Source organism: Elephas maximus, chromosome 16, assembly GCF_024166365.1.
Source record: "Elephas maximus indicus isolate mEleMax1 chromosome 16, mEleMax1 primary haplotype, whole genome shotgun sequence".
Taxonomy (NCBI): domain Eukaryota; kingdom Metazoa; phylum Chordata; class Mammalia; order Proboscidea; family Elephantidae; genus Elephas; species Elephas maximus.
Window position 1 is genome coordinate 75,034,607 of NC_064834.1, and position 24,597 is coordinate 75,059,203.

A 24,597-nucleotide genomic window follows, 5' to 3' on the forward strand; every position below is an offset into this window, starting at 1 on the left:
AATCTATAGTTTTGTGAGTTCTCTTTAAAAAGGCAGCCCAACTGTCTTTCCTTTGGGTAATATCCTGGCAGTGTTGAAAGGTTGGAAGTGCGTGATAAATTCCACCAGATGGTTGCCTATTTTTTCTAATTTTTTTTTTTAAAGACATTTGTGTCTAGTAATAATAGTTTCGGTACTTAAAATACCTGTTCTTCAAAGCTGGTAGTGGGTGATCTGGATTGGAGTTGTCACTGAATTCTGTATTAGGATTGGAATTCTGTGATGGTTTTGGGTCATTTGAAATCCTAGAAGTCTAGCACGGAGGTAGGGAGAAAAAGAGAACTGTAGATGGGCTGAACAGGGGTGTGGCCATTAGCAGGCGAAGGAACTAGGCCATATGTTTACATCCATTGGTAACTGTTAATTTACCACTTTCAGCAGATCTCTTGATAAGCAGAGGCCCTGAGTCTAAATGGTGCTTCAGAAGTAAGAGCTAGAACCAGCATGTTGACAAGCTTCCCAACAGAGCATACCTTGGCACCACCTCCTGATCCCTGCTATTCTGGACTCTTTGCCTGGTGGTTTACAGTTTGAGCAGAGAAAGCTACAGTGACTGCAGTGATAACACAGACGTCCATATAGTATCTTGGCAGTGGGGTAGGATAGAGAAAGCATTGTTGCTGTACAGTCAGGGCTTCAGTGAGCTGGATCAAATATGTCAGCCCTGACGGGTAGCACTTAAATTTTTGTCTATGTTGAATTGTGACAAGTTTGTTTACTGGGCTTAGTGTGACTCTGAGAGGTAGAAGGAGAAGGGGTGAGCACTCTTGAGTCCTGTGGTAGGCCAGGAGGGAAGGAGCCAACATACCATGCTCAGCGCTTTGCTAAGATGCTCTTTGCACAGAATACAAGCCAGTTCTTAAGTCACGTAGAATATCTGCGAAGAACCAAGAAAGTAATTTTCTTGTATTTAAATCCCTCCCTCCCTCCCAGCACTTCAAGATAGGCTATTTTTGTGTTAGTAGCTGTGCTTTTGTATTGGATACCCGTAATTTGAGCTGACTGAAGTCCTCAGGACTGAATGTTGTACTTGCCTTCAATTGCCATGCCAATCTAGTTTCTCCGAGAGCCCACTAGGGGTAATTAATGCAAGGAGGAGAAAAAACAAACTAACTTAAGGACAGTTATTTTAAAATTATAATTTTGGTAAAGCTGTCAGAAATTAATATTGCCACTCCTGCTCTTTTTTGATTGATGTTTGCTTGGTATATTTTTTCCTGTCCTTTGAGTTTTAGTTTGTTTGTGTCCCTAAATCTAAGGTGTGTCTCTTGTAGGCAGCATATAGATGGATTGTGTTTTTTAATCCATTCTGCCACTCTCTATTGGTGCATTTAGTTCATTTACATTCAGCGTAATTATGGATAGGTATGAATTTACTATCATTTTGATGTCTTTTTTTATGTGTTGTTGACAGTTTCTTTTTCCCACTTAATTTTATGTGCTGAGTAGATTATCTTTGTATGTTGTCCTTTCCTCATATTTGCTGTTGTTGATTTTGTTTCTGTTGAGTCTCTTTATTTTTTTCTTGTATTTTGTTTTGTTGTGTAGGATAGTTTGTCTCCTTTGTGGTTACCTTATTATTTACTTCTATTTTTCCAGATTTAAACCTAACTCTTATTTCTTTGTATTGCCTTATTTTCCTTTCCACATGGAAGATCTGTGACTACATTTCTTAGCCCCTCTTTATTGTTTTAATGTTGTCTTCTTTTACTTAATAAAATTGCTGTTACCCTGTTTTGAGTGTTTTTTTTTTTAATCTTGATTTATTTTTGTGATTTCCCTGACTGGGTTGACTTCTGGTTGCTCTGCCCAGTGTTCTGGTCTTGAGTTGATACCTGATATTGTTGATTTTCTAACCAAAGAACTCCCTTAGTATTTCTTGTAGTTTTGGTTTGGTTTTTAGGAATTCCCTCAACTTCTGTTTATCTGGAAATGTCCTAATTTTGCCTTCATATTCGAGAGATGTTCTGCTGGATATGATTCTTGGCTGACAATTTTTTTCCTTCAATTTTTTATATAAGTCATCCTATTGCCTCCTTTCCTGCATAGTTTCTGCCGAGTAGTCCAAACTTATTCTCCTTGGCTCTCCTTTTTAGGTGACTTTGTTTGTCCCTAGCTGCCCTTAAAATTCTCTCTTTATCTTTGGTTTTGGCAAGTTTGATTATCATATGTCTTGGTGACTTTCTTTTAACATCTACCTTATGTGGAGTTCAGTGAGCATCTTGGATAGATATCTTCTCATCTTTCACGATATCAGGGAAGTTATTCTGTCAACAAATCTTCAACAATTTTCTCTGTATTTTCTGTTATCCCTCTCTGTTCTGGAACTCCAGTCACTCGTAGGTTATTTCTCTTGATAGAGTCCCACACGATTCTTAAGGTTTCTTCATTTTTTAAAATTCTTTTATCTGATTTTTCTTCAAATGTTTTAGTGCCAAGTGCTTTATCTTCAAGTTCAGAAATTCTGCCTTCCACTTGCTCAGATCTGCTTCTCTGACCTTCTGTTGAGTTGTCTAATTCTGTAATTTTATTGTTAATCTTCTGAATTTCTGATTGCTGTCCGTCTGTGGATTTTTTTCCAGCTTATTAAATTTTTCACTGTGTTCCTGAATAATCTTTTTAAATTCTTCAGTTGCTTTATCTGTATGTTCCTTGGCTTGTTCTTCGTATTGCCTCATTTCCTTCCTGATGTCTTGAAGGGTTGAGTATATTAGTCTTTAGTATTCTGTCTGGTAATTCCAGGAATCTAGAAGATCCCTGGATTCTTTGTTTTGAGAGCTTGTTGAGACGATCATGGTCCGTTTCTTTATGTGACTTGATATTGACTGTTGTCTCCAAGCCATCTATAAGTTATTGTATTAGTTTATGTGTGCTTACTGTGTCACAGCTTCTTGCTTTGTTTTATTTTGATACGCCAAAATGGGTTCCTTGAGTGAGCTAGCTTGATGATTTTCACCTTTGGAGCTCTGACGTCCTGTCCCCAGCTGGCTAGAGCTGTTATCAGGTGTATCAGCCTAGGAGTCTGTTCACTTCTCTTGTATGAATTCAGTTCAGGTGTCCAGGTAGCTAATCATCAAGTGTGTGGTACAGGCTGTGTCCTACAGTCTTAGAGGGGCAGGGATGGTTGGTGTAGGTACCGGTATCTGGTTGCAGCAGGGGGTCACACTGAACAAGGCAGTGGGCTGAGAATCGTCCCCCATGTGTCTCTAAGGAAAGCGTGTCCTTGTCCCCTAGAGTGTACAGGTGGGTGGGTTCTGCAGACGGACCATGGGCACCCAGTGTTTTTGGTTGTAAAGACTGGGAGGCACCACTTATCCTTGGACCCGTCGTGGGTGGCTGGGTGACCTGAGTGGAGCTACCAGTCCTTAGGCCCCTGATATGGGTAGGTGAGGACCCTGTTTAATAGGCAAAACAATGTCAAACATCAAACACCCACGTCTTTGCTACACAGCTGAAATGGTTGGAGTCTGCCAACAAGGGCCTGTTCTCCCAGAATAGGTCCACACAGGTCCAAGCAGAGGGGAAAGGTACTCAAAGCCCATGGACTGTTTATGCCTGGACAGGAGCAGCTTCTGTCCTGAGCTCCCCCAGTTAGCGGAGCTGGCAAATTACATTTTCCCCCAAATTGCAAATTTTTTCCTTCTCCAAGGCTGGGAGGATGGCTGTAGGTGCTCAACAGGGCCTATCTCAGGTCCAGGGAAGCCGGCCGCTATAGCCGGCTTGGTAGGGGGGCGAGTAAAATATATGCAAGTACTTAGCTTTTGCCGAGAGCGCTGTTCTTCACTAGTTCCAGAGGTGTGAGTAGGCTGTGTGGCTGCCTGGTTCTCCCTGAGGGAACTGCGGCCGAGCGCTAGTACCAGCCTGCCGCCACCGCTCCAGGAATGGTGCCTGAGGGCTCCCTGCGATTCAGGTCCTCTCCACTTTCCTGAACCTTCCCTTCCTCCGCCTGCACCTCAGTTCGTTTTCCAGGGTTGCCTTCGAAGTTTGGGGCTCTTAGCTTGTCATAAATATACTCGTTTCACTTGTTTTTTCAAGTCTTTGTTGTAAAGAGGGCTCACCGGAAGTGTCTATTCCACCATCTTGGCTCTGCCTTGGTAAACCTATCTGTAGCTTAGTATTATATAATTTCCCCTGTAAGCTGCCACAAATGCTGTTTGGAAGTCGACAGATACACGTGCGTAATATTTCTGCTCACCCTGCTAGATTTAACTATAATAAGCTATTAACAGATATGGTTAAAATGTCTGAATTTCAGTTAATTCTTGCCCTTTTTTTTTGGCTTTAACAAAGAAAAGTTTATTCCACTAGGCTAGAAATCCATATTCAGGGAGCTGGCTCCAGGGGAAGGCTTTCTGTCTCTGTTGTCTCTGTAGGAAGGTCCTTGTCATCAGTCTTCCCCTGGTCTAGGAGCATTTCAGCACAGGAACCTCAGGTCCAAAGGACGCGCTCTGCTCCCAGCACTCGTATGAGGTCACCATGTTTCTCTGCTCTCTTCTCTTTTTTATATCTCAAAGGAGATTGGCTTAAGACACTATCTGATCTTGTAGATCTCATCAATGTAAGTGCCACTAATCCATCTCATTACATCATAGTTACAGGATTTACAACATGTAGGGAAATCACATCAGATGACAAAATGGTAGACAATCATACAATACTGGGAATCATGACCTAGTCAAGTTGACAGATATTTTTTGGGGAGACACAATTCAATCCATGACAGATATCTTCTCATCTGTCTTGATATCAGGGAAGTTTTCTGCCAGCAAATCTTCAGTAATTCTCTATGTATTTTCTGTTATACCCCCCTGTTCTGGAACTCCAATCACTCATAGGTTATTCCTCTTGATAGAGTCCCACATAGTTATGATTTCTTCATTTTTTCAAAAATTCTTTTATCTGATTTTTTTGTCAGATAAGTTGGTGTCAAGTGCTTTATCTTCATTCTCACGAATTCTGACTTTCATTGCCTCAGTTCTATTCCCAAGACTGTCTGTTATCTAATTCTGAAATTTTATTGTTAATCTTTTGGATTTCTGTTGGCAGTCTCTCTGTGAATTCTTACAGCCTGTTAAATTTGTCATTATGCTCTGGTATAACATTCTTAAGTTCCTCTTTTGCTTTGTCCATGTGTTCCTTGGCTTGGTCAGCATTTTGCCTGATATCCTTCCTGATCTCTTGAAGAGCTCTGTATATTAATCTTTTGAATTCTACCTCTGATAATTCCAAGAAGCTCTCTTCCTTTGAGAGGTATCTTGGTTCTTTGTTTTGGTGGTTTGCTGAAGTCGTCATGTTCTGCCTCTTTATGTGATTTGATATTGACCATTGTCTCCGAGCCATCAATAAGTTGTTATTTTATGTTTGCTTACTGTGTCCTAGCTTCTTGATTTGTTTTTTTTTAATATGCTCATAGGCTGGTTGTGTGAGCTAGTTTGATTATTTGGTGTCTTTGGAGCTCTCATGCCCTGTCACCAGGTGGTTAGAACTGTCACTAGGTATGTGAGTCCAGGAGTCCATTTACTTTAGTGGATTCAGATCAGGTGTCCAGGCCGTCAGTCACTGTGTGTGTGGTGCAGGCTCTCCCCTACAGTCCTAGACAGGCAGAGGTGATTGGAATAGGCATAGGTACCTGGCTGCAGTAGGGGGTCATGTGCTGAGCAAAGCAGGGGGCTGATGGCTGCTCCTAAGTGTCTGGGTGGAAAGTGTGTCCCTGTTTCCTAGAGTGTGTAGATGGGTGGGTTTTGTATCCGGACTTTGGGTACCCAATGCTGTTGGCTATAGGGACTGGGAGGCACCACTTATTCTTGGACTGCCTGTCATGGGAGGCTAGGTGGAGTGGGTAGAGCCATCAGTCCTCAGGCCCTTGATGTGCGTATGTGAGGACCCTGCGTAATGGGCAGGGTAGTGTCAAACTTCACAAATCTGCCACTCTACATTATAGCTGTTACAGTTGAAAACAGGTTTCAGGTATATACCCTACGCTAATGATGGCCTACACTGTTGAAATGGGCCCACCCACGCAGGTCTGTGCAGGGGTGAAAGGCATTCAGTGTCTGTGGACCCCTTAGGCCTGCGCCTGCCCTGAGTTTCCATCTTAGGGGAGCTGGCAGATTATTTTTTCCTGTTTGTTAATTCGTTCGCTCTCCAAGGCTGGGAGAAACGCTTGGGGAGTGTGACAGGTCCTATTTTCAGCCCAAGGGGTGCAGCAATTGCTGAAGCCAGCCTGGGACCAGAGCAGAGCGGGGAGGGGGTACGTAAATGGGAGAGAGGTACTTCCCAAAAGAAGGAAGGGTTTTTTTTGATCCTGAAGGTAGGTTAGACGCTTGTACTTTTCTTTCACTGACTGAGTGGCACTTCTCCCTGGTCCTGGAGGCTTGAGTGGGCTCTCCATCACTCGGTTTCTCCCAGTGTGGAAGATGTATCCTGAGTGCTACTGCTTGCCTCAGCCCGTACATGCCAGCCGATCCAGTCTGCAGGGTGCCCGCCAGGTTAGGTCCAGCAGATCTTCGCTCCTTCTGAACTGTCTCCCCGCCTCCCCGGCTACTCAGTCCGACTCCTCAACGTTGGCTTTGATGTCCGGAGCTCCTAGATTGTCATATGTAATTGATTCATTTGTTTTTTTGGGAGTTCGTTGTAAGAGGGACCACAGGAAGCATCTGACTACTCTTCCATCTTGGCCCCGCTTCCATTTGGGCATTTTTGAGAAGAAGTAACATAGAAGTGCTTTCCATTCTTTCACCCTAAAATGACACTGAAAGCTGTATTGTGAAGCTAGGTCAACTGCTGAGCAAGGATGGCTCATCCCTGCCCTGTACCTTCTTACACTTGTCTAGCCGCCACCTTGAGAGTACTCGAACCACACCTGCCCGATCACACTTTGGAACGAGCTACCTCATGTTAAGTAGTCATTGGACATACGAAGAGTCAGAAAAACATCCTCTGGTTTTAATGAGTCTTTAAATTCTACTTACGGGAATTTATCTTTTTTTTTAAAAAAAAAATATTGTGATAAAATATATGTTTTAGTTATCTAGTGCTGCCGTATCTAGTGGCTTTAATGAACAGAAATTTATTTTCTCACAGTTTGGGAGACTAGAAATCTGAATTCAGGATGCTGACTCTAGGGGAAGTCTTTCTCTGTCTGTGGACTTTGGGGGAAGGTCGTTGTCTCCTTTCAGCTTCTGTTCCTTGGCTCCTTGGTGATCTTCATGTGGCATGACATCTATCTTCCCCCATCTCTGCTTGCTTCTCTATGGCTAATCTGCTCCTTTTATATTTCACAAAGGCAATTGGCATAAAACATACCCTATACTGATATGGCCTCTTACCATAACAAGGAAAACCATTCCCAAATGGGATTATAACTACAGCTATAGGGGTTAGGATTTACAACACACATTTTTTGGGAACAGAATTCAATCCATAAAAATACATAGCAAACATTTGACATTTTAACCATTTTTAAATGTGCAATTTAGTGGCAGAAATTACATTCACCATGTTGTACAGCCATCACCAGATGTTTTTAATCACCCTAAACAGAAACTGAGTACCCCGTAAGTGATAATTGCCCATTTCTCCCTCCCCTAGGTCATATTAAACTTTTGTCTCTATGCATTTGCCTATTCTACTTATTTCCTGTAAGTGGGATCATACAGTATGTTTCCTTTTATATCTGATGCTTTCAAGGCTCATCTGTGTCATAGCATGTATCAGGACTTCGTTTCTCTTGTGATATATATTTTACTACAGTAAAGGGTCTATTTGTTGCTCACAATAATTCATTGTCATCAGTGGGGGATTTTTTTTTTTTTAATTGTGCTTTAGGTGAAGGTTTACCAAGCAAATTAGTTCCTCATTAAACAAACATACTGTTTTGTGACATTGGTTGCCAACCCTACATGTCAAGACTTTCCCCTTTTCAACTTTGAGTTCCCTATTTCCATTCATCCAACTTTTCTGTCCCCTCCTGCCTTCTCCTTGCCCCTGGGCTGGTGTGCTTATGTAGTCTCTTATACGTGGTTGAGCTTCATTTATTACTGGTTGTTTTATGGGCCTGTCTAATCTTTGGTTGAAGGGTGAATCTCAGGAGTGACTTCAGTACTGAGTTAAAAGGGTGTCTGGGGGCCATACTCTCGGGGTTTCTCAAGTCTCTGTCAGACCAGTAAGTCTGGTCTCTTTTTGTGAGGTAGAATTTTGTTCTACATTTTTCTCCAACTCTGTTTGGGAGGGACCCTCTACTGTGGTCTCTGGCAGAGCAGTCGGTAGTGGTAGCCAGGCACCATCTAGTTGTGCTGGACTGTCTGGTGGAGGCTGTGGTAGTTTTGGTCCATTAGTCCTTTGGACTAATCTTTCCCTTGTGTGTTTGGTTGTCTTCATTCTTCCTTGCTCCATATGGGGTGGGACAAGTGGAGTATCTTAGATGGCCACTTACAAGCTTTTAGGACCCCAGATGCTACTCACCAAAGAAGGATGTAGAACATTTTCTTTATAAAGTGTTATGCCAATTGAGCTAGATGTACCTGGAGACCATGGTCTCCAGCCTTCTGCCCAGAAATTGAGTCCCTCAGGGAGTTTGGATGTGTCTATGAAGCTTCTGTGATGTTGCCTTCGTCAAGTTGTGCTGGCTTCCCCAGTATCGTGTACTGTCTACTCTTCACCGAAGTTACCACTTATCTATTGTCTAGTTCCTGTTTTTCTCTCCCTACCCCTTCCCTCCTTCATAACCATCAAAGATTGTTTCTGTCTGTGTGTAAGTCTTTTTACGAGTTTTTATATTAGTGATCTCATACAGTATTCATCCTTTTGTGACTGACTTACGTCAGTCAGTGTAATGCCCTCCAGATTGGTCCATGTCGTGAGGTGTTTCCCAGATCCTTCATTGCTCTTTATTGTTGCACAGTATTCCATTGTGTGTATGCACCATAGTTTGTTTATCCACTTATCTGTTGATGAGCACTTAGGTTGTTTGCATCTTTTTGCTATTGTGAATAATGCTGCAGTGAACATGTGTGTGCATATGTCTGTTTGTGTGATGGCTCTTATTTCTCTAGGATACATTCCTAGGAGTGTCTTTTCTATGTTTTAAAGGTGCTTTCTTGAAATGTAATAGGCATACCATAAAACTCACTCGTTCAGTGATTATTAGTAAATCGGCACAGTTGTGCAACCATCATCACAATCAAATTTGATTTCCATCACACCAAAAAGAAACCAGTTCCCACCCCTGGCTCCTGGCAACCACTAATCTACTTTCCGTATCTGTAGATTCGCTGAACAACAAAACCAAGCCTGGTGCCATCGAATTGATCCCAACTCATAGCGACCATGTAGGACAGAGTAGAACTGCCCCATAGGGTTTCCAAGGAGTGGCTGGTGGCTTTGAACTGCTGATCTTTCGGTTAGCAGCCAAGCTACATTTTATATAAATGAATCATACAATATGTGGTATTTTGTGACTGGCTTCCTTCACTTAGCATAATATTTTCCAGGTTCGTCTGTGCCGTGGTATGTGTCAATACTTTGCTCCTTTTTATTGTCAAATAATATTCCATTGTGTGGATATGTACCACATTTTGTGTATTTCTCCGTTGAAAGACATTTGGGTGGTTTCTACCTTTTGTCTGTTAGGAACAATGCTGCTATGAATACTCACGTCCAGGTATCTCTGGGGACATAGGTTTTTGTTTTTATGCGGTAGATACTTCAGAGTGGCATTTCTAGCTCATCTGGTCAGTTCAGCGTTGTACACTTTACAGCGGCTTTTTGATTATAGCCATCCTTGGTGTGTGCGAAGCACGTCACTTGTGGTTTTGATTTGCAGTTCCCTGATAGCTGCTGATATTGTGTATCGTTTCTTGGGTTTATTAGCTACTTCTGTATCTTCTTTGGTGAAATGTCTTTTTAGATCTTTAGCTCATTCCTAAATGTGTTGTCTTATTATTGATTCGTAGGTATTTTTGTATGTTTTGGATACAAGTCCCTCATTAGGTATATGATTTGCAAATTTTTTCCTACAGTCTGTGGTTTGTCTTTTCACTTTATTAGCTGTGTCTTTTGAAGCACAAAAGTTTTTAATTTTGATGAAGTCCAATTTACCCTTTTTTTTCTTTTTATGACTTATGCTATCTTAGCCCAAGGTCACGAAGATTTACTTGTTTGTTTTCTTCTAAGATGTTATCATGTAGGTCTGTGATTCATTTTTAGGTGGTTTTTGTTAATGGTGTGAGTTAAGGGTCTAAATTCATCTTTCTGCATGTAGATGTTCCATTGACCCAGCGCTATTTGTTGAAAAGCCTTTCCCCACTGAATTACCTTGGCACCTTTGTTAAAAAAAATCAGCTGACTGTAAAGGTCAGAGGTTTGTTGTTTCTGGACACCAAGTCCTGTTTCATTGGTCTGTGTCTGTCCTTACAGCAATACCACACTCTTTGTCAGTGTGGCTTTGTACCAAGTTTAGAAATCAGGAAGTGTAGGTCTCCAATTTTGTTCTTTTTCAATATTGTTTTGGCTTTTCTGGGCCCTTTTGGATTTCCATTTAAATTTTGGGATCCAGCATGTCAATATCAGTAAAAAGGTTGGCTGGGATTTTGATAAGGGAGTATGTTGAATCTTTAGATTACTTTCGAGAGTATTGCCGATTTGACAATATCGAGTCTTCAGTCCGTGAATATAGAGTTAGTTATTGATTGTTAAACCAAGCTTGTATTCTTGGGATCAATCCCACTTGCTCATGTTGTATAACCCTTTTTACATGTTGCTAGATGCCGTTTGCTTGTCTGTTCTCAACGAGCCAGATAGCTTCAGAGTTTAGGCTTTGGTTTGAAGGGGTGATTATTTGAACGTGTTTATCGAGAAGTACATTTTATTGAGCTCCCTTATTCAGTAGTCTTCATGAGGAGAATGTGATCATACTTTAACTTCTGCCTGACTGAGCCGTCTCATTCATAAAATGATTTTAGGCAGCAACTAATTTTTGAAAAACTGCATGCATCCCTCAGTTTGTAAACAGGTTTCCATGTCTGATGAGATTTCTCACTTAGAAGTTTTCAAAACAATTTGTTATTGGTGTGCTAAAACGTTCGGACATTTCAAAGAGGTATATCCATATTAAAAACATTTGGCATTGTGATAAAAAATCCTCAGTTACCTGGATATGAAAAAAGTTTTCTAGTAAATGAGAGAAATGTGATATTACAAACAGGCTAGGTGTCTCTTCACTTCAGAGGTCTTGACTTGCTTGGTTTTTAGACTATGAAATTATTTCTGGTTTTGGGTAACCTTATACTTGATGTAAGGAAAAAGAAATTACTAGACTCAAGTATTTAGAGGGGCATTAAATATACAGAAGAAATTGTTTTTGTAGTTTCAGTGTTTTTTTTTGGTTGGCTGGATTATCAGACGGTCATCAGTGAAATTATTTTATTTATGGGAAAAAATCTCAGGGAAGTGCTCTTGATATTATGAAAACATGGGCATTTTTCCCGCCTGTCGTTTGTGCAGTGGCCCACTAGGGACATACCAGACATTGATTGTGAAATGGAGTATCTTTGATTATCCTCAGCATCTCAGATGACTGTTTTGAGTGTGTAAACCACTAGTACACAATGGAAATGAACTGTTTTCATCACTGGTGGGTGAAGCTTTGAATGAAAGTTTGGTGGGGGGGGTGGGGGGTGGTACGGAGAATCAAATTCTGGCTTAGGATATGCTAAGAGATGGCTGCTGGCAGTATGGAGGCATTTTTAATTTGAAAAAAATATTACAGGCCAGATAAAATTGATGAAATTCTTTTTACATGAATTGCATAAAGGCTCTTAAATGAATGTTTGGAACATTAAATGTACCGTTTATAAAAGACTTGTTTTTTACTCTTGCTTTTTTAGGTTTTATACACGCTGGAAAGATTGGGAGTCTTGGTATTCTCAGAGCTTTGGTTTACATTTTTCCTTGAGGGAAGAACAGTGGCAAGAAGACTGGGCATTCATACTCTCTCTTGCTAGTCAGGTAAGAATGCTTCGGGGCAGGTTGCTTCTGTGAGAAAAGGTAGCCTCACGGTCTCAATCCCTCGCTTCTGTGAGCAAACCACGTTGGAGGCAGTGGGGTACAAGGCAAAGAGCACTGGGCAACTTGGGTTCCAGTTGTGCCTGCCGTTTGTCAGCTGTGACCGCAGCAAGTCCTCACTCTGCGGCACAGGGAGAGTAGGGCACAGATGTTTCTCACGTCAGATGCTAAGAAAAGGAAATCCTGTCAGAGTGAACATAATCGTGTCATGATGGTAAACACACAGTCTCCAGAGTGCTCTTGGCTTGTACTGCCCCCTCAGGAAGGTGGTCTTATCCTGCCTCCAGGTTAGCTCCTATTCTGTGCCTGAGGTGGGCAAAAAACAGGTCATTGAGCCAGTAGGCATTCTTCTGCTGGTGCTGGTGTTCTTCAGAAGGCCCTCCTGTGGGGAGGCTGCGTCTGCTGTGGCAGAGGCAGAGGAGAAGGTGCAGTCTGGCTTACTCTGGAACAAATTACTTTTGACAGGAGTGATTGCTAATTCACCTGGGAATGAACTTTCCTGAGAGTTGCTAACAGCTCAGATTTCTTTTATAAATGGAAAAACCAAAAAACTCCATTACCATTGGGTCGATTCTGACTCATAGTGACTCTATCAGGACAGAGTAGAACTGCCCCATAGAGTATCCAAGGAGTGCCTGGTCGATTTGAACTGCCAGCCTTTTGGTTAGCCACCGTAGTGCTTAACCACTACGTCACCATGGTTTCCTTTATAAATGAAGCCATCCTGTAACACAGGACCATGTAAGATTGGCCCATTTAGACTCTTCATTTCATCCTAGTTTTTATTTGTGAAAATGTGTTCAGTATACTAAACTGTAAAATTCAAATAGATGTACAAACCACCCCTTTTCTTTCTAGAAAGCACCACAGTTCACTTGAACCCTCAGGAGGAAGTACAGGCCAGAACTTTGCCCCATAGTTGTCCGTTCTGCACTTGTGGCCCCTGTGTGTTATCACTGTAGTCGTAGTATTGAGTTGAGGGATATTGCTCTTTTAGCGTGTATGCAGTGACAGAGCTCATTGTCTTACTCTGAGAGAACTTGACTGTAGGCGCTAGCTGCTAACTTTCACAGGCATTTTAACCACAAGGCGATTAGATAAAGTATCCTTCTGGTTCCTGAGATTGGAGAGTGAAGAACGAGATTAGATGGGGGGCTATCTCACTGTCCATTCTGTTTAGTTCTTGAGTCTGGGTAGTAAAGGATACCTGTATATATTGACTTTGTAGATCTCTATTTTATTGGGCTTTGCCATTTGAGGAGTCAAGGGCTTCCTTTAAGCTGACGCTTATTTTTTTCTTAAGAATGAGTTGAGATAGTGTACTAAGAGATAATATTGTTTTTCATACATTATTTTTCCAAGGATAGTAATAAGTATTTTAAAGTTAAATTGCTTTTTTTCTTTTTCCTGTGTACAGCCTGGAGCAAGTTTGGAACAGACACACATTTTTGTACTTGCACATATTCTTAGACGACCAATTATAGTTTATGGAGTAAAATATTACAAGAGTTTCCGGGGCGAAACCTTGGGATATACCCGGTTTCAAGGTAAGCCATTATGCGAGTGTTTTAGCGGGCTCTCGTTTACTACTCTGATGTGGTTTGCAGCCACATCCTGAAGGAACTAACTAGAGCCAGGATCCCAGGGTGGCTGTAGGTGTGGGGAGGGCAGTCTCTCATGACTGTTGTGATCTTCCCTCTTTCCAGGTGTTTATTTGCCTCTCTTGTGGGAACAGAGTTTCTGCTGGAAAAGTCCGATTGCTCTGGGCTACACGAGGGGCCACTTCTCTGCTTTGGTTGCCATGGAAAATGATGGCTATGGCAACCGAGGTGCTGGTGCTAACCTGAACACGGACGATGATGTCACCATCACGTTTCTGCCTCTGGTTGACAGTGAGAGAAAGCTACTCCATGTGCACTTCCTTTCTGCTCAGGAGGTACAAAGCTTGCTTTCTGTAACTACCTGTAGTAAGGCTGTGCCTGTCAGGTGTGGTGTTACCTGTACTACCAGTTAAATGCATGGATTTGGTTGCAGCAGTTGTCACTTTCTGTAAATATTGGTGAGACAGACTTCTTACCTTTTCAGAACTGCTAGTTTGTGCTGTGGGTGGGGAATGGAGCAGGGGACTAGAGTCCAAATCCCTGACTCTGCCCTGGGGTCGGCGGGGAGGGGGCAGCTAGTGCTAAGGGGAAACAAAAAGGCCTGGGGAGTAGGGAGGGCGTTTGTGGTTTAAATAGGGCCTTAGGAGGTGGCTCTGGAATCAAGACCTGAAAGAGGAGTTTCGCTGAGTCTTGGTAAGAGGGAACAGCCGATGCAGAGGAACGGGAAGCCAGCGTGGCTTATGGGGAGGGGAGGAGGCAGGGTTGTGGGGTGGCACAAGGTGCTTGACAGGCTGTTCAGGTTTGCCTTTTACTCTGGGCGAGCTGGAAAGCCACCAGCCAGGTGTGCTCAGAACACAGGCTGCTTAGTTTTAGACTACCTACCTGGGCAGTGGCAGGAGCAATAGGTAAGAAACCATGGCAGACACAGGGAGGGTGAGGGGTGATACAGACCAGGCAGAGAGAGTAAACTCACCTTGTCATCTGTTTGCAGTTGAGACGTTTTCTGGCTTTCTCTTTGCCAGGATTAGGTTCTTGGATTTGCGTGTTGCCGTCATGTTAAATTCCCTTCCTGTCTAGCTTGTGCTTGCCTGCAGCCTTTTCTGATGGCTTCCTTTTGATGTCTTTTTTTATGCAAGTCTAGCAGACATCAAACTGATTTCTAATCATAAAGTCAACAAGCGGTCAAAACTAGGTCAAGCAGTTTCCACAGGTGTGGGAATTTGTGGCCTTGACCTTTTCATTAGTTGTCATACCACCTGCAGTTTTCTGTTACTTTTTCCTATCAAGCCCCTAATCTGTGTATTCTTCCCATGTTCTGTGTCCTCCCCCAAAAGCTAGGTAATGAGGAACAGCGAGAAAAGCTGCTCAGGGAGTGGCTGGACTGCTGTGTGACTGAGGGCGGGGTTCTCGTCGCTATGCAAAAGAGCTCCCGTCGCCGAAACCACCCCCTGGTCACACAGATGGTAGAAAAATGGCTTGACCGCTACCGACAGATCCGGCCATGCACATCCCTGTCTGATGGAGAGGAAGACGAAGATGATGAAGATGAATGAAGAAATCAAAGAGCAGAAGGCATCAGATCTGTGACAGCCCGAAGTTAGTGTGCTCCAAGCAGAGTGTGAGGGAATGGCATGAACCCAGCCTGGCGTGGTCTGCTCGGGAGCGGTTTCCTGACCCACACCCAGCAGGGTAGTGCGCCTGCGGTGTGAGGAGACAGAGAACCGTGTTGGACTACAGTTTGTAAAAAACTAATTTTATTAAGACAGACCTTTTTTTCCCTTTTCAATTGTAAATCTGTCTATAAATGTAACGCATGTGGTCGTGTAAGAAGTTGCGTAATAGGAAAAGTTGTACCAGCATCTTCGTGTTATTGAGATTTTTTTCCAGCATGGGTACTTACAAAAGCACACGGGAGATGAGTTTGCTCCTTCGAGCTGTTCTTTTCAGTAGAACCCGGCATCCTACTTTAACGTAAGATCCATTTCACACACTAAGTACCATAGAAGTCGTTAAGAGATTTGAAAATTTTTTTGTACAAATTATCCACAGTAAAACAAAAATAAAGAAGATTTTATTTTATTAATTTAGTTCCTGTTGTGCCCAATAAAATGAGATCTTTCAGGAACAAACTGCAAGAAAAGCTACGAATTTTTTATTCAGTGACTTTCCTATAGTCATTGTTCCCTTGTTTTGAAAAAGTTTTGTTTTTTTTATTACTATTTCATTTTTTTTTAAGTTTCCCAGTATGCCCCTTTTCAGTATTTGGGTATTTATTGTTTGGAAGAATGACTTAAAATGGGGGTACTTATTCCAGACTCTTGGCAGCAGCCTGTTTACGAACAGTCATTCCTAGGATGCAACGGAGGGAAGTACTTGGGGGAGTAGGCCCACTCGTAACTAAACAAATCCTGTGAAATTTGCTCACTTTAACTTGACTGAAAACGTTATGCTCCGAATTGCCATTGCAGAGGGGTCTTCGGAGTCTTCCATCATCAACTCTGCTCTAGGCACATCCTGTGAGAAGGGCGTGCCTTTGTTTAGGCTAATGGGAATACCAACGCAGTGCAGGATATTTAAAAATGCAGTAAGGTGGTTTAAATGCATTGTATAATGAATTTCTCAGTGTGTACTCTGAGAACTTTTGCATGTTGGTTAATTGTGGCCATTCTTAAGGTCAAAATTATAATCTTAGAAAACTTTTTGTAATTATTTGACCACTTCAGGTATATACATTCAATACTGGGTAAAAGTTTCAAACCTATCTCAGGAACACAAAAAGACTTCGTGTCCTGTTAAGTACCTTGTAGACTTGATGTGGCAAGGAACTTGGAAAGGTGCCATTTATATATATATATATGGCATTTTATATATCTATTTTCTGTCCTTTGATGAGAAGGAAGGCTGTGAAAACCTTTAAATATTTGCTTCTTTTCTTCGAAACTCTGCTGAGATGGTATTGAAATGTGTACTTCATTTGATGCTGGAATACTAAAAATAGAAAAATGTCCATAATATCTTTAGTTCTTTATCCCCTCTCTGGACGCTCAGTAAATGGTGTTCACAGGATAAAAAAGGATGGTTTTGCTGCATGCGAAAACTTGGAAGGAAAAAATTATTTTTTAGTATGATTCCGTATAAATGAACTTTGGTATGTTTTAATGATGGTAAAGGTACGGTTCCAAGTGTGTTCTTACAAATGAACTCTATATAGTCTGCTTTCATTTTGGTCAATAATAAGCAAATAAGTTTTTAGGAGACTGCCATTTTGTTCAGTATAGCACCTGTAGTCATTTTCTCTATGTAGGAATAATTCCCTAATGGGCAGTGAGCCTGTTAAGCAAAAACCTCCCAATTGAGGAATCCAAAGAGGAGTGTTGGAGGGAAAAGTGTCTTGTCACTGTCGTCCACATTGCAGCTGACGCTGTCCAGCAAGTGGCCTGGTGAGTGTCCTTTCCCTCGAGTTGCCTTTTATTTATGACCAGTGACCCTGAGCACATCTAGTTTGACAGGTACCGTGTTATTCCCTGTGGGAAAGAATTACAGATGACCTCATTGCCTAGACTCCCATCAACAGGAATGTTTTAAATGGTTTTCAAGGCCAAATTTTTGGATGAAACAATGCTGTGTTAAGTTCTTGAATTATTAAACAGCCATAATTTTTGTCCCAAGATTCCTATGTGGTTGGGTGACAGGTGTGAATGTCTTTCATTCGGCTCTTGCTAGTACTACTCTGTGATAGACTTAATTCCTTTCTAGGGAGATCAGTGTCATATTTTATGTTCTGTCTTCTTGGAAGTCAGTTTATACATAGACTCATTCCCAAAGGAAACCCAGGTGCACCACAGATGGATGTGGTTCTGACTCCTAGGTGTGTTGTGTGCCAGCCCTCCTTGGTGTGAACGCAACACTGCTGCTTGGAGATGGTTGGCTTCTCCTCTGCAGGCATTTCATTCCCTCATAACCCTGTTTGACATGAAGAGAATGTTGACTATCCTTCTGCCCCCTGGGTCAGGAACTATGAGCTTTGTCTCCCTATGGAGTGGTTTTTATGCAGTTTTTCATGGCAGAGTTGGGATGGTGGGAGCAGCTTAGAGTGAGTGGTGACAAGGTAATTCAGAGATGGATGCTATAAGAGACTTGTGTGCGTGTGCTTTGTTTTGCTTCAAATGGTAAGGGCTGAAAGGGAGTTTGGTACCTGGAATTACTGGATGTAACTGATGCTTGTAGCCACTACTAGTTAGAGAGAGGTTGGTTAATGCTAAGTGTTTATTGTCTATGGAAATGGCTGATGTTATTTTTGAACACTTCTTTGTAAATATAATTATTAGGTTACCACACCCCCACCAAGTTTGAGATTCATAGCCCCTTTATTCATTAGTGATTGAACAGGTAATTTTGCTTTTGGGTAAATTAAAATCAAAACTCTGAAACTTGACCAACTTTGTTTCTTGATTGAGTTCTAACCCACTATTTGATCTTAAGGGTGGCCCGATTTGCTGATGACGGACTTACATAGAAGGCTTTGATTTAAACTTGATCATATGAGGTCACTGTCAGTATTCTCGCATCTGGCTATAGAATAGGCAGACAGAAAACAAGTTCTTGTTCATACTTGAAGTAACAAAAGTTGGCAGTTGGCTGATTGAAAATTCAGTTGCCTTTTAACATCTCAGTCAGAGAACTTCTTTTACACTGGTGAGATGTGCTTGAATTGCAGAACTTTAACAGAAATTTTTATTATTTTTTATTGAAAACTGCACTGAACGCTAAATGTCCACCTTTACAATAAACAAATACAGTAACGGTAACTCACACTAAAACAAAACATACTTCTGATAGTCATTTTTCTGTTTGGGACAGTTTTAAAGTTTTTTTTTTCTTTTTGTCACAAAAACAGGAATGTACCTATACAAAGGCTCAAAATAGGCCATCTTTAAACAAAAAGGCGATGATTCACAAAAGACTATGAATATAACATGTAACTAGTTGATACAAATCTAATAGGATTTGTTAAAATCAGTCACATCTAATAACACATCTGAAGTGTTCTTGTATAAAATATCACGTGAAGAAAAGAAGACTTTCTCAATGTCTAAAAAAGTGGGTTTGTTCATAGACAATCTGACAAGTTACCATAAAAAGTGTTTTCCTGAGACATAAGGAAATGCAACATTATCCTTGAACCTTTCAGTTCAAGACTCTCACTCAATAAAATAGCTGAGGATCTGAAACTGAGAAAATATATCTGAGTACAAACAGCTTGTGAAACTTAACACTCTTTTTTTTTTTTTTTGCATCATCAGAGGGTGTTACTGAACTTAGAGCCAGCTTGCCCGCTCAGTGCAGTTCAGCTGTGAGGAACACCTCTGGACAGGGGCCTGTACTGTCTTCCCTCCTTTCCGGCAGTTGTCTAACAGGCAGAGTTATCCTCCCGCTTTGTTGTAGTTCAATCTTCCTATTAGCAAGAGGTAACCAGCCCCCGTGGACCGAAGGGACTGGAGTCACAGGGTGGAGATTTCCTCTTTACATGTTTTATTTTCAGGTTTGGAACTCTTGATGCAACAATCAAGAGCAGGCCCTCTGGACCTGCTGTGCCCGAGGGCTGATAAAGGACAGAGAGCTATTTATTCTTTGTGATTTGATGCACAGATGAGAAACTTAACACACAACAATAGGAGTGGGTCGTTAAGAATCACGTCCTAGTCTTTCAGCGCTTCCATAGCAGGTGACACGTTCGGGTTTCCCAGTCTCGTTCTAGCTCGTGTGTAGTTTTAACACTGCAACCGCAATGATGCATTGTGTCCAGAGTCAGTTAAGAAGACTGTCCGATCCCTTTTCTCGTAGTTCTCTATTGTTCACTGTCTCTTGGTCCCAGGTTTATCTGAACAGTTACCTTTTGACATCCTCTGCTATTGCTCGTTGGGGTGCTCTCGATTGTCCCCGTGTTTTGTGGGCTGGTTGGGAGAAGGGGCTTGGGAAGGGTGTGCCACTGTGGGCAGGTTGTGAGTGACGGGGATGCCTCCGGGGATGATGCCTTCCATGGCTGCAGGAAGTCCTCCTGGGGCCACGCCCACAATGCCCGGTGGGTATCTGCCGAGCACAGAAAACGGGGGTCAGGCTGATACTTACAGGATCATCTGTTAATCCTTTCTACCCCCAGAGTGGGGCAAAATCTACATTTTTAAACGAAACATTGGCACCTAATCCTTAAACTAAAAACAAACCGGCACTATGCTAAGCACAATACTGGGCTCAGACAGTGAGCAGAACAGCAGGAAGGCAAGGAGCCCAGACTGACAGGCAGCGTTTTGGACACTCTTCTGGAAACTGCATTTGGCGCTACATGTCAACGGAAGGCAGGGAGTACTCTAATAACGAGTGTGGCTTCCTAGGTGGTTATTCACGTGCTCCCAGGGTCTGCAGGTGTGTAGCCGTCCACCTAGACCCTCTCTGGGGCTACTTGGGGGGTCCACTAAAACTTAATGCTTCCACATGGGCGACTGTCACACTCCAGGCATACCACAGGGCGAGGTGCCAAGTGTAAGGGGACACGTTGCGTTAGCCACCTCCAGAACAAGGTTTCTCAGGCACAAATGTAACTCAACATATTATTTCTGGCAGGTGCTTCAGAATGACTTGATTCTCCTTCCCAGAGCCATCAAACCCTTTATAACTGAGGAGCAGGGGACAGGGTCTCCTCCCCTGCCCCTCCAGTCATGATATTAGGCTGCTCAGAAATCCCAAGGACTGCTCTAGGAGGACTCTGACGGATCTGAACCCACAGAGCACATACAGTGTTTCGGGGTACCAAGGAGGGACAGATTACTCACGTGAAATTGTGTACTACAGAGAAGTAAGTAAATACAAATGAGCCGGTACATACTGTGCTTACTGGGTACTCTGCCCCTGGTGCCAAGGAAGCCCCTAGGGATGGGGACGGGGGAGCCTGGTGCTGTGATGAGCTCAAGCAGTAAAAGGAGTGGAGCTTTGAAAAACCGTGCTGAGCAGAAACGTGAATGAAGCCACGTGACCTGGGAGGAAACTGCATAGCTTCCTCAGAGCTTTCATTTAGGGGTTCTTTGGTGGCTGCTAACCAGAAGGTCAGCAGTTCAAACCTACTTTCTGTTCCGTGTGAGAAACACGTAGCAATCTGCTTCAGTAAAGATTTATAGCCTTGGAAGTCCTACGGGGCAGCTGTACTCTGCCTGATAGGGTCACTTTTTTGACTTGACAGCAAAGGGTTTTTTTGGGGGTGGGGGGACAGTTATTTACACAACTACTCAACTCCCCCTCCCCTCTACAGTCCCTTACTTCTCTATGGTTAGAGTGGTGGTTCTCAACAGGGGACAAAGTTTGGCAATGTCTGGGGACACCGTTAGGCTGTTCCGTGCATACTGGGCATTGGGAGAACAGAGACGACAGAGTTTTCTTTAGCGCCAAATAAACATCTCCCCTCAAGTTCCCTCAAGGGAACAACACTAGTAGACAAATACAGTTGTTGTTCTCACCTGTATGTGGCACCATTGAGCTCAGGATGAATTGCTTGCTGATCTATTACTGACCAAGGAGCTGTTGTGACGAAGAATTCCTTGTTCACGCAGTTTCTTAGGCTTTCTGGGATGCGACCTGCAGTGGGATCATTAAAGTCAGGCATTTTGTAAGGGTCAGCATGACTTAAGTATTACCATACCAAGAGAGAAATGTGGTATCAAAGCCTCTGAATCTACGTGTAGTAAAGGGGCCAGGTGGGAATGTCCAAGCACCCAGCTCCTTGAGATCTTCAACACTGGCCTTCAGCCAGAACCACAAGGAGCCTCCCTCGGGGTGGCCCCCTCCACAGTTGGCAATACTTAGACTTGCTGGTATCAGAGGAATTGGTTTCCTCTGTGAAATTAGTTCAGAGCTCACACAAACAGAGCCTAGCTCACACAAAACTGAAGTGACCTGGCCCCTACAAATTCTGCCCTGTGGTGAGCCCGCCATAACGACCTTCGTGTGTGAACAGGCAATGTTGTGTGAGTACAGCTGGCTCCCCTGCAAACCTGCTCCCCCCGCCTCAGAGGGCTCACCTGTGATTGCTCGGCGGATCTCGGTGGCAGCTGCCTCCCTCATCTCTAGTGAGGCTTGCTCACTATACCAGGCTGTGTGGGGCGTGCAGATGAGATTCGGGGCATCTTTCAGTGGGCCTTGAGCAAAGCTAGGTAATGCAGACGAGAGCACCATGAGCTGCAGCGTGTGACACACACCACAGCACCCACCCTGCTCCTCGGGGAACCCTGGCTGCACAGTTGTGATGGAGGGAGGGCCATTTTCCATGTTTTACAGGGGTTGGGAGTTTCGGTACTTATCCTAACTCCTAAGAACGGAGTCAGGAGTCATCAGTGGATCAGAAAGAAAGAAAACACATCCATTGAAGGCCTGCCTTTGCTCAGGAAGAATAAACATTCCAGGGCAGAGAGGAAGCCTGTCTGTCTAGAGAGACCAAAGATCCCAGGGCCATTTTCCTCTCTTCCCTGGCTGGTTGCCTTTGGGGGCCTTCTGGCCCTTGTACAAGGAGTGAGATTCCAGCGCAGTGCTTAGAAGAGCTGAGCTTGTATGCTCTGCCTGCGCAGCTTCCAACTTAGACTCAGGTGTCTGGGAATGTGCCCCAGATGCAAAGTGTTGGGTGTACGGTGGGGACCTGGCCCTGCAGACTCCTGCCTAGAATGGAGGCTAGAGCTGCAAACACCCGTGGTCCCAGCACACTCACCTGAAAGGCTCTGACTCGTGCACGTCCAGGGCTGCTCCTCGTATCCTTCCTTCCTTGAGGGCTTGGGCTAAGGCTTTCTCGTCCACCAGCCCACCGCGGGCTGCATTCACGAGGAATGCGCCTTGCCTCATCTAGAGGGAGAAGAAGAAGCCAGTTAAACGGACGATTGCTTCATTAGTAGGCTTTTGTACCCAGGCTTCATCAAGAAAGCCACAGCCCAGGAGCACAGCCTGCTTGTGTGTGTGCGTGGCAGCTGGAGGGCAGGGGTGAAGCCTGCCCATCCTGGGAGACGGTCACAAAGGTGGGAAGGTTGAAAATCGTGACCTTCACCTGCCCTGTGGTCACTTCTCGGGGCAGGCCTGGCTGACCTGAGAGGAGGGACGATGGGCCTAGGATGTGTGCCTGCTCGCTGTCCCGCTCTGCACAGCTCATTCTATGTCGCAAGGCTGTGCCTGGCTGGCCCTCAGTCTCGGGGGCCGCTGTTCTTCCTGACTCAGGAGTGTGTCTGTGCACCACTGCCCATCCCTGCTTGCGCCCACAGCGGTGCTGTGCTTTCACTAGAACTTTCCAGGGCCTGAGCACAGCTGCGTTCCAATTACCTGCTTGATAGTAAAGTCATTGATGAGGTGGTGGTTATGCTCGTTGAGGTTACAGTGCAGGGACACGCAGTCACTCTGGTACAGCAAGTCCTGCAGGGTGTAGATCCTCTGCACGCCCAGGGACCGCTCGATCCCATCCTGCAAGTAGGGGTCATAAAATATGACGCTGAATCCGAAGGCCTTGGCTCGAACAGCGACCGCCTGCCCCGTGCGACCTGTGCGGAGACAGAGGGTCCGGGTGAGAGTCCATGCCCCTCCTGCCTGCTCGGAGCCCCACCGCCCGCTTTGTTGCCTCCGTTACTTCTGTGACCTCGAGACTGTTGGCCAAGGGTTAGTGACGCTGGAGGCCAGCGCTGCCACCAGAGGTGACTAGGGTAGAAGTGGGGACCAGTGTTCCGGGTGAGGGGCCATGGTTGGTTCTGTCCTGTAGTGAACGTGACGGGGCGGTTGTGATGGTTTTTGTAAACTTCGTTCATTATGGGCATTTTTGAACATGCACAAAACGAGGCAAATGTCCGGACGAACCCACGTCCCCAGCTTTAACGATCACCCGTATCCTCCCACGAGGATCTGTCTCCCCCACTTGATTCGCACAGCAAAATTTTTAAGTGTGAACATCATTTCTTCATCGCTTTCAGTATCTGATGGGAAATTATTCTGCCTCGTTACTGCTGGGTTTGTTCGTGGTAACACTGGTAAAAGGATCAAAACCGCCTGCCTTAGTTCGGCGGGAGCACAAGCCGGCTGTGTGGAAATCACCCTCGGGGAGACACAGAGGCCATCGCTTTTGTAAGGCCAGTTATCTGCTGCAGGACGAGCCCCAACCCACCGTGGGTCTCCTGCCTCTCAGTAGTGCACGTGAGTCATGAGACCAGACAGGAAGCTTCCAGACCCCTCATGGCATCCCTTGCACAACCCACTCATGGCCGTGGCCTCGTGCTTCCCAGAGACTAAAAACAAAACAGAGAGATGCAGACTGGCCTGTATTGGGAAGCACCCAGGATAAATCTTTACTTAAATCCGTTGTTCAAAAGTGCAGGGAGGGAGGAAGGGAAGAATGTGCGTATTCCCAAGAAGGTGGGTTCTCTCCCCTTCTGCCAAAGTGCCACCTAATTGGGTGTGACCAAGATGGCCACCATGGTGTGGAAGCTAAGGTTTAATAAGGCCACTGTGATCAAGATGGACAGCTGCAGGGTCATCAGTGGTCATTATACACAGGTACATCCCTCTTTAGTGTCACCACTTGGATGCAGTTACCCAGGAAGTAGTCTCTGCTCCTCCCACGGGGGCCAGAGAGGCAGGCTGGGCTCGTGAGACAACGTTGGGGAAACACAGGGTTAAGGACCTCACTGCATGGTTGCTGGGAGCTCAAGCTCCACGTCGTGAACGTTCTCTCTGTCACAGGCCTCAGCCTCTCCTGGCAGCTTCAGTGTGGGAACATGGCCTTCCCAAGAGCAGCTCCGGGGCCGGAGTTCCAGGCCCAGGCTCACAGACAACACGCTGCTACCTGTGGCTCGCCATTCTTCCTCAAAGGTTTCTCATCAAT

The 24,597-nt window shown here is 44.2% G+C and overlaps 3 protein-coding genes across 15 annotated transcripts in view; 1 reads left to right on the forward strand and 2 right to left on the reverse strand.

Moving 5' to 3' along the window:
* The window catches only part of ZRANB1 (zinc finger RANBP2-type containing 1), a 64,313-nt gene extending 48,917 nt beyond the window's left edge, over positions 1 to 15,396 (forward strand). For all 4 annotated transcript variants that reach the window (XM_049854775.1, XM_049854778.1, XM_049854776.1 and 1 more), the window contains exons 7-10: positions 11,925 to 12,045; positions 13,520 to 13,649; positions 13,809 to 14,038; positions 15,038 to 15,396. In XM_049854775.1, the coding sequence (XP_049710732.1) occupies positions 11,925 to 12,045; positions 13,520 to 13,649; positions 13,809 to 14,038; positions 15,038 to 15,256 (700 nt within the window). In that variant the 3' untranslated portion in view covers positions 15,257 to 15,396. The remainder of the gene's footprint in view (positions 1 to 11,924; positions 12,046 to 13,519; positions 13,650 to 13,808; positions 14,039 to 15,037) is intronic.
* The window catches only part of FAM53B (family with sequence similarity 53 member B), a 533,156-nt gene that overhangs the window by 304,261 nt on the left and 204,298 nt on the right, over positions 1 to 24,597 (reverse strand). The window lies entirely within an intron of this gene.
* The window catches only part of CTBP2 (C-terminal binding protein 2), a 165,057-nt gene continuing 156,335 nt past the window's right edge, over positions 15,876 to 24,597 (reverse strand). For 8 of the 10 annotated variants that reach the window (XM_049854788.1, XM_049854783.1, XM_049854786.1 and 5 more), the window contains 5 exons: positions 23,052 to 23,266; positions 22,453 to 22,583; positions 21,773 to 21,900; positions 21,212 to 21,329; positions 15,882 to 19,793 (listed from right to left, as the gene is read on the reverse strand). In XM_049854788.1, coding sequence (XP_049710745.1) covers positions 19,613 to 19,793; positions 21,212 to 21,329; positions 21,773 to 21,900; positions 22,453 to 22,583; positions 23,052 to 23,266 — 773 coding nt within the window. In that variant the 3' untranslated portion in view covers positions 15,882 to 19,612. Of the gene's footprint in view, positions 19,794 to 21,211; positions 21,330 to 21,772; positions 21,901 to 22,452; positions 22,584 to 23,051; positions 23,267 to 24,597 lie in introns of all 10 variants that reach the window. The other 2 variants (XM_049854792.1, XM_049854791.1) reach the window with 2 other exon arrangements.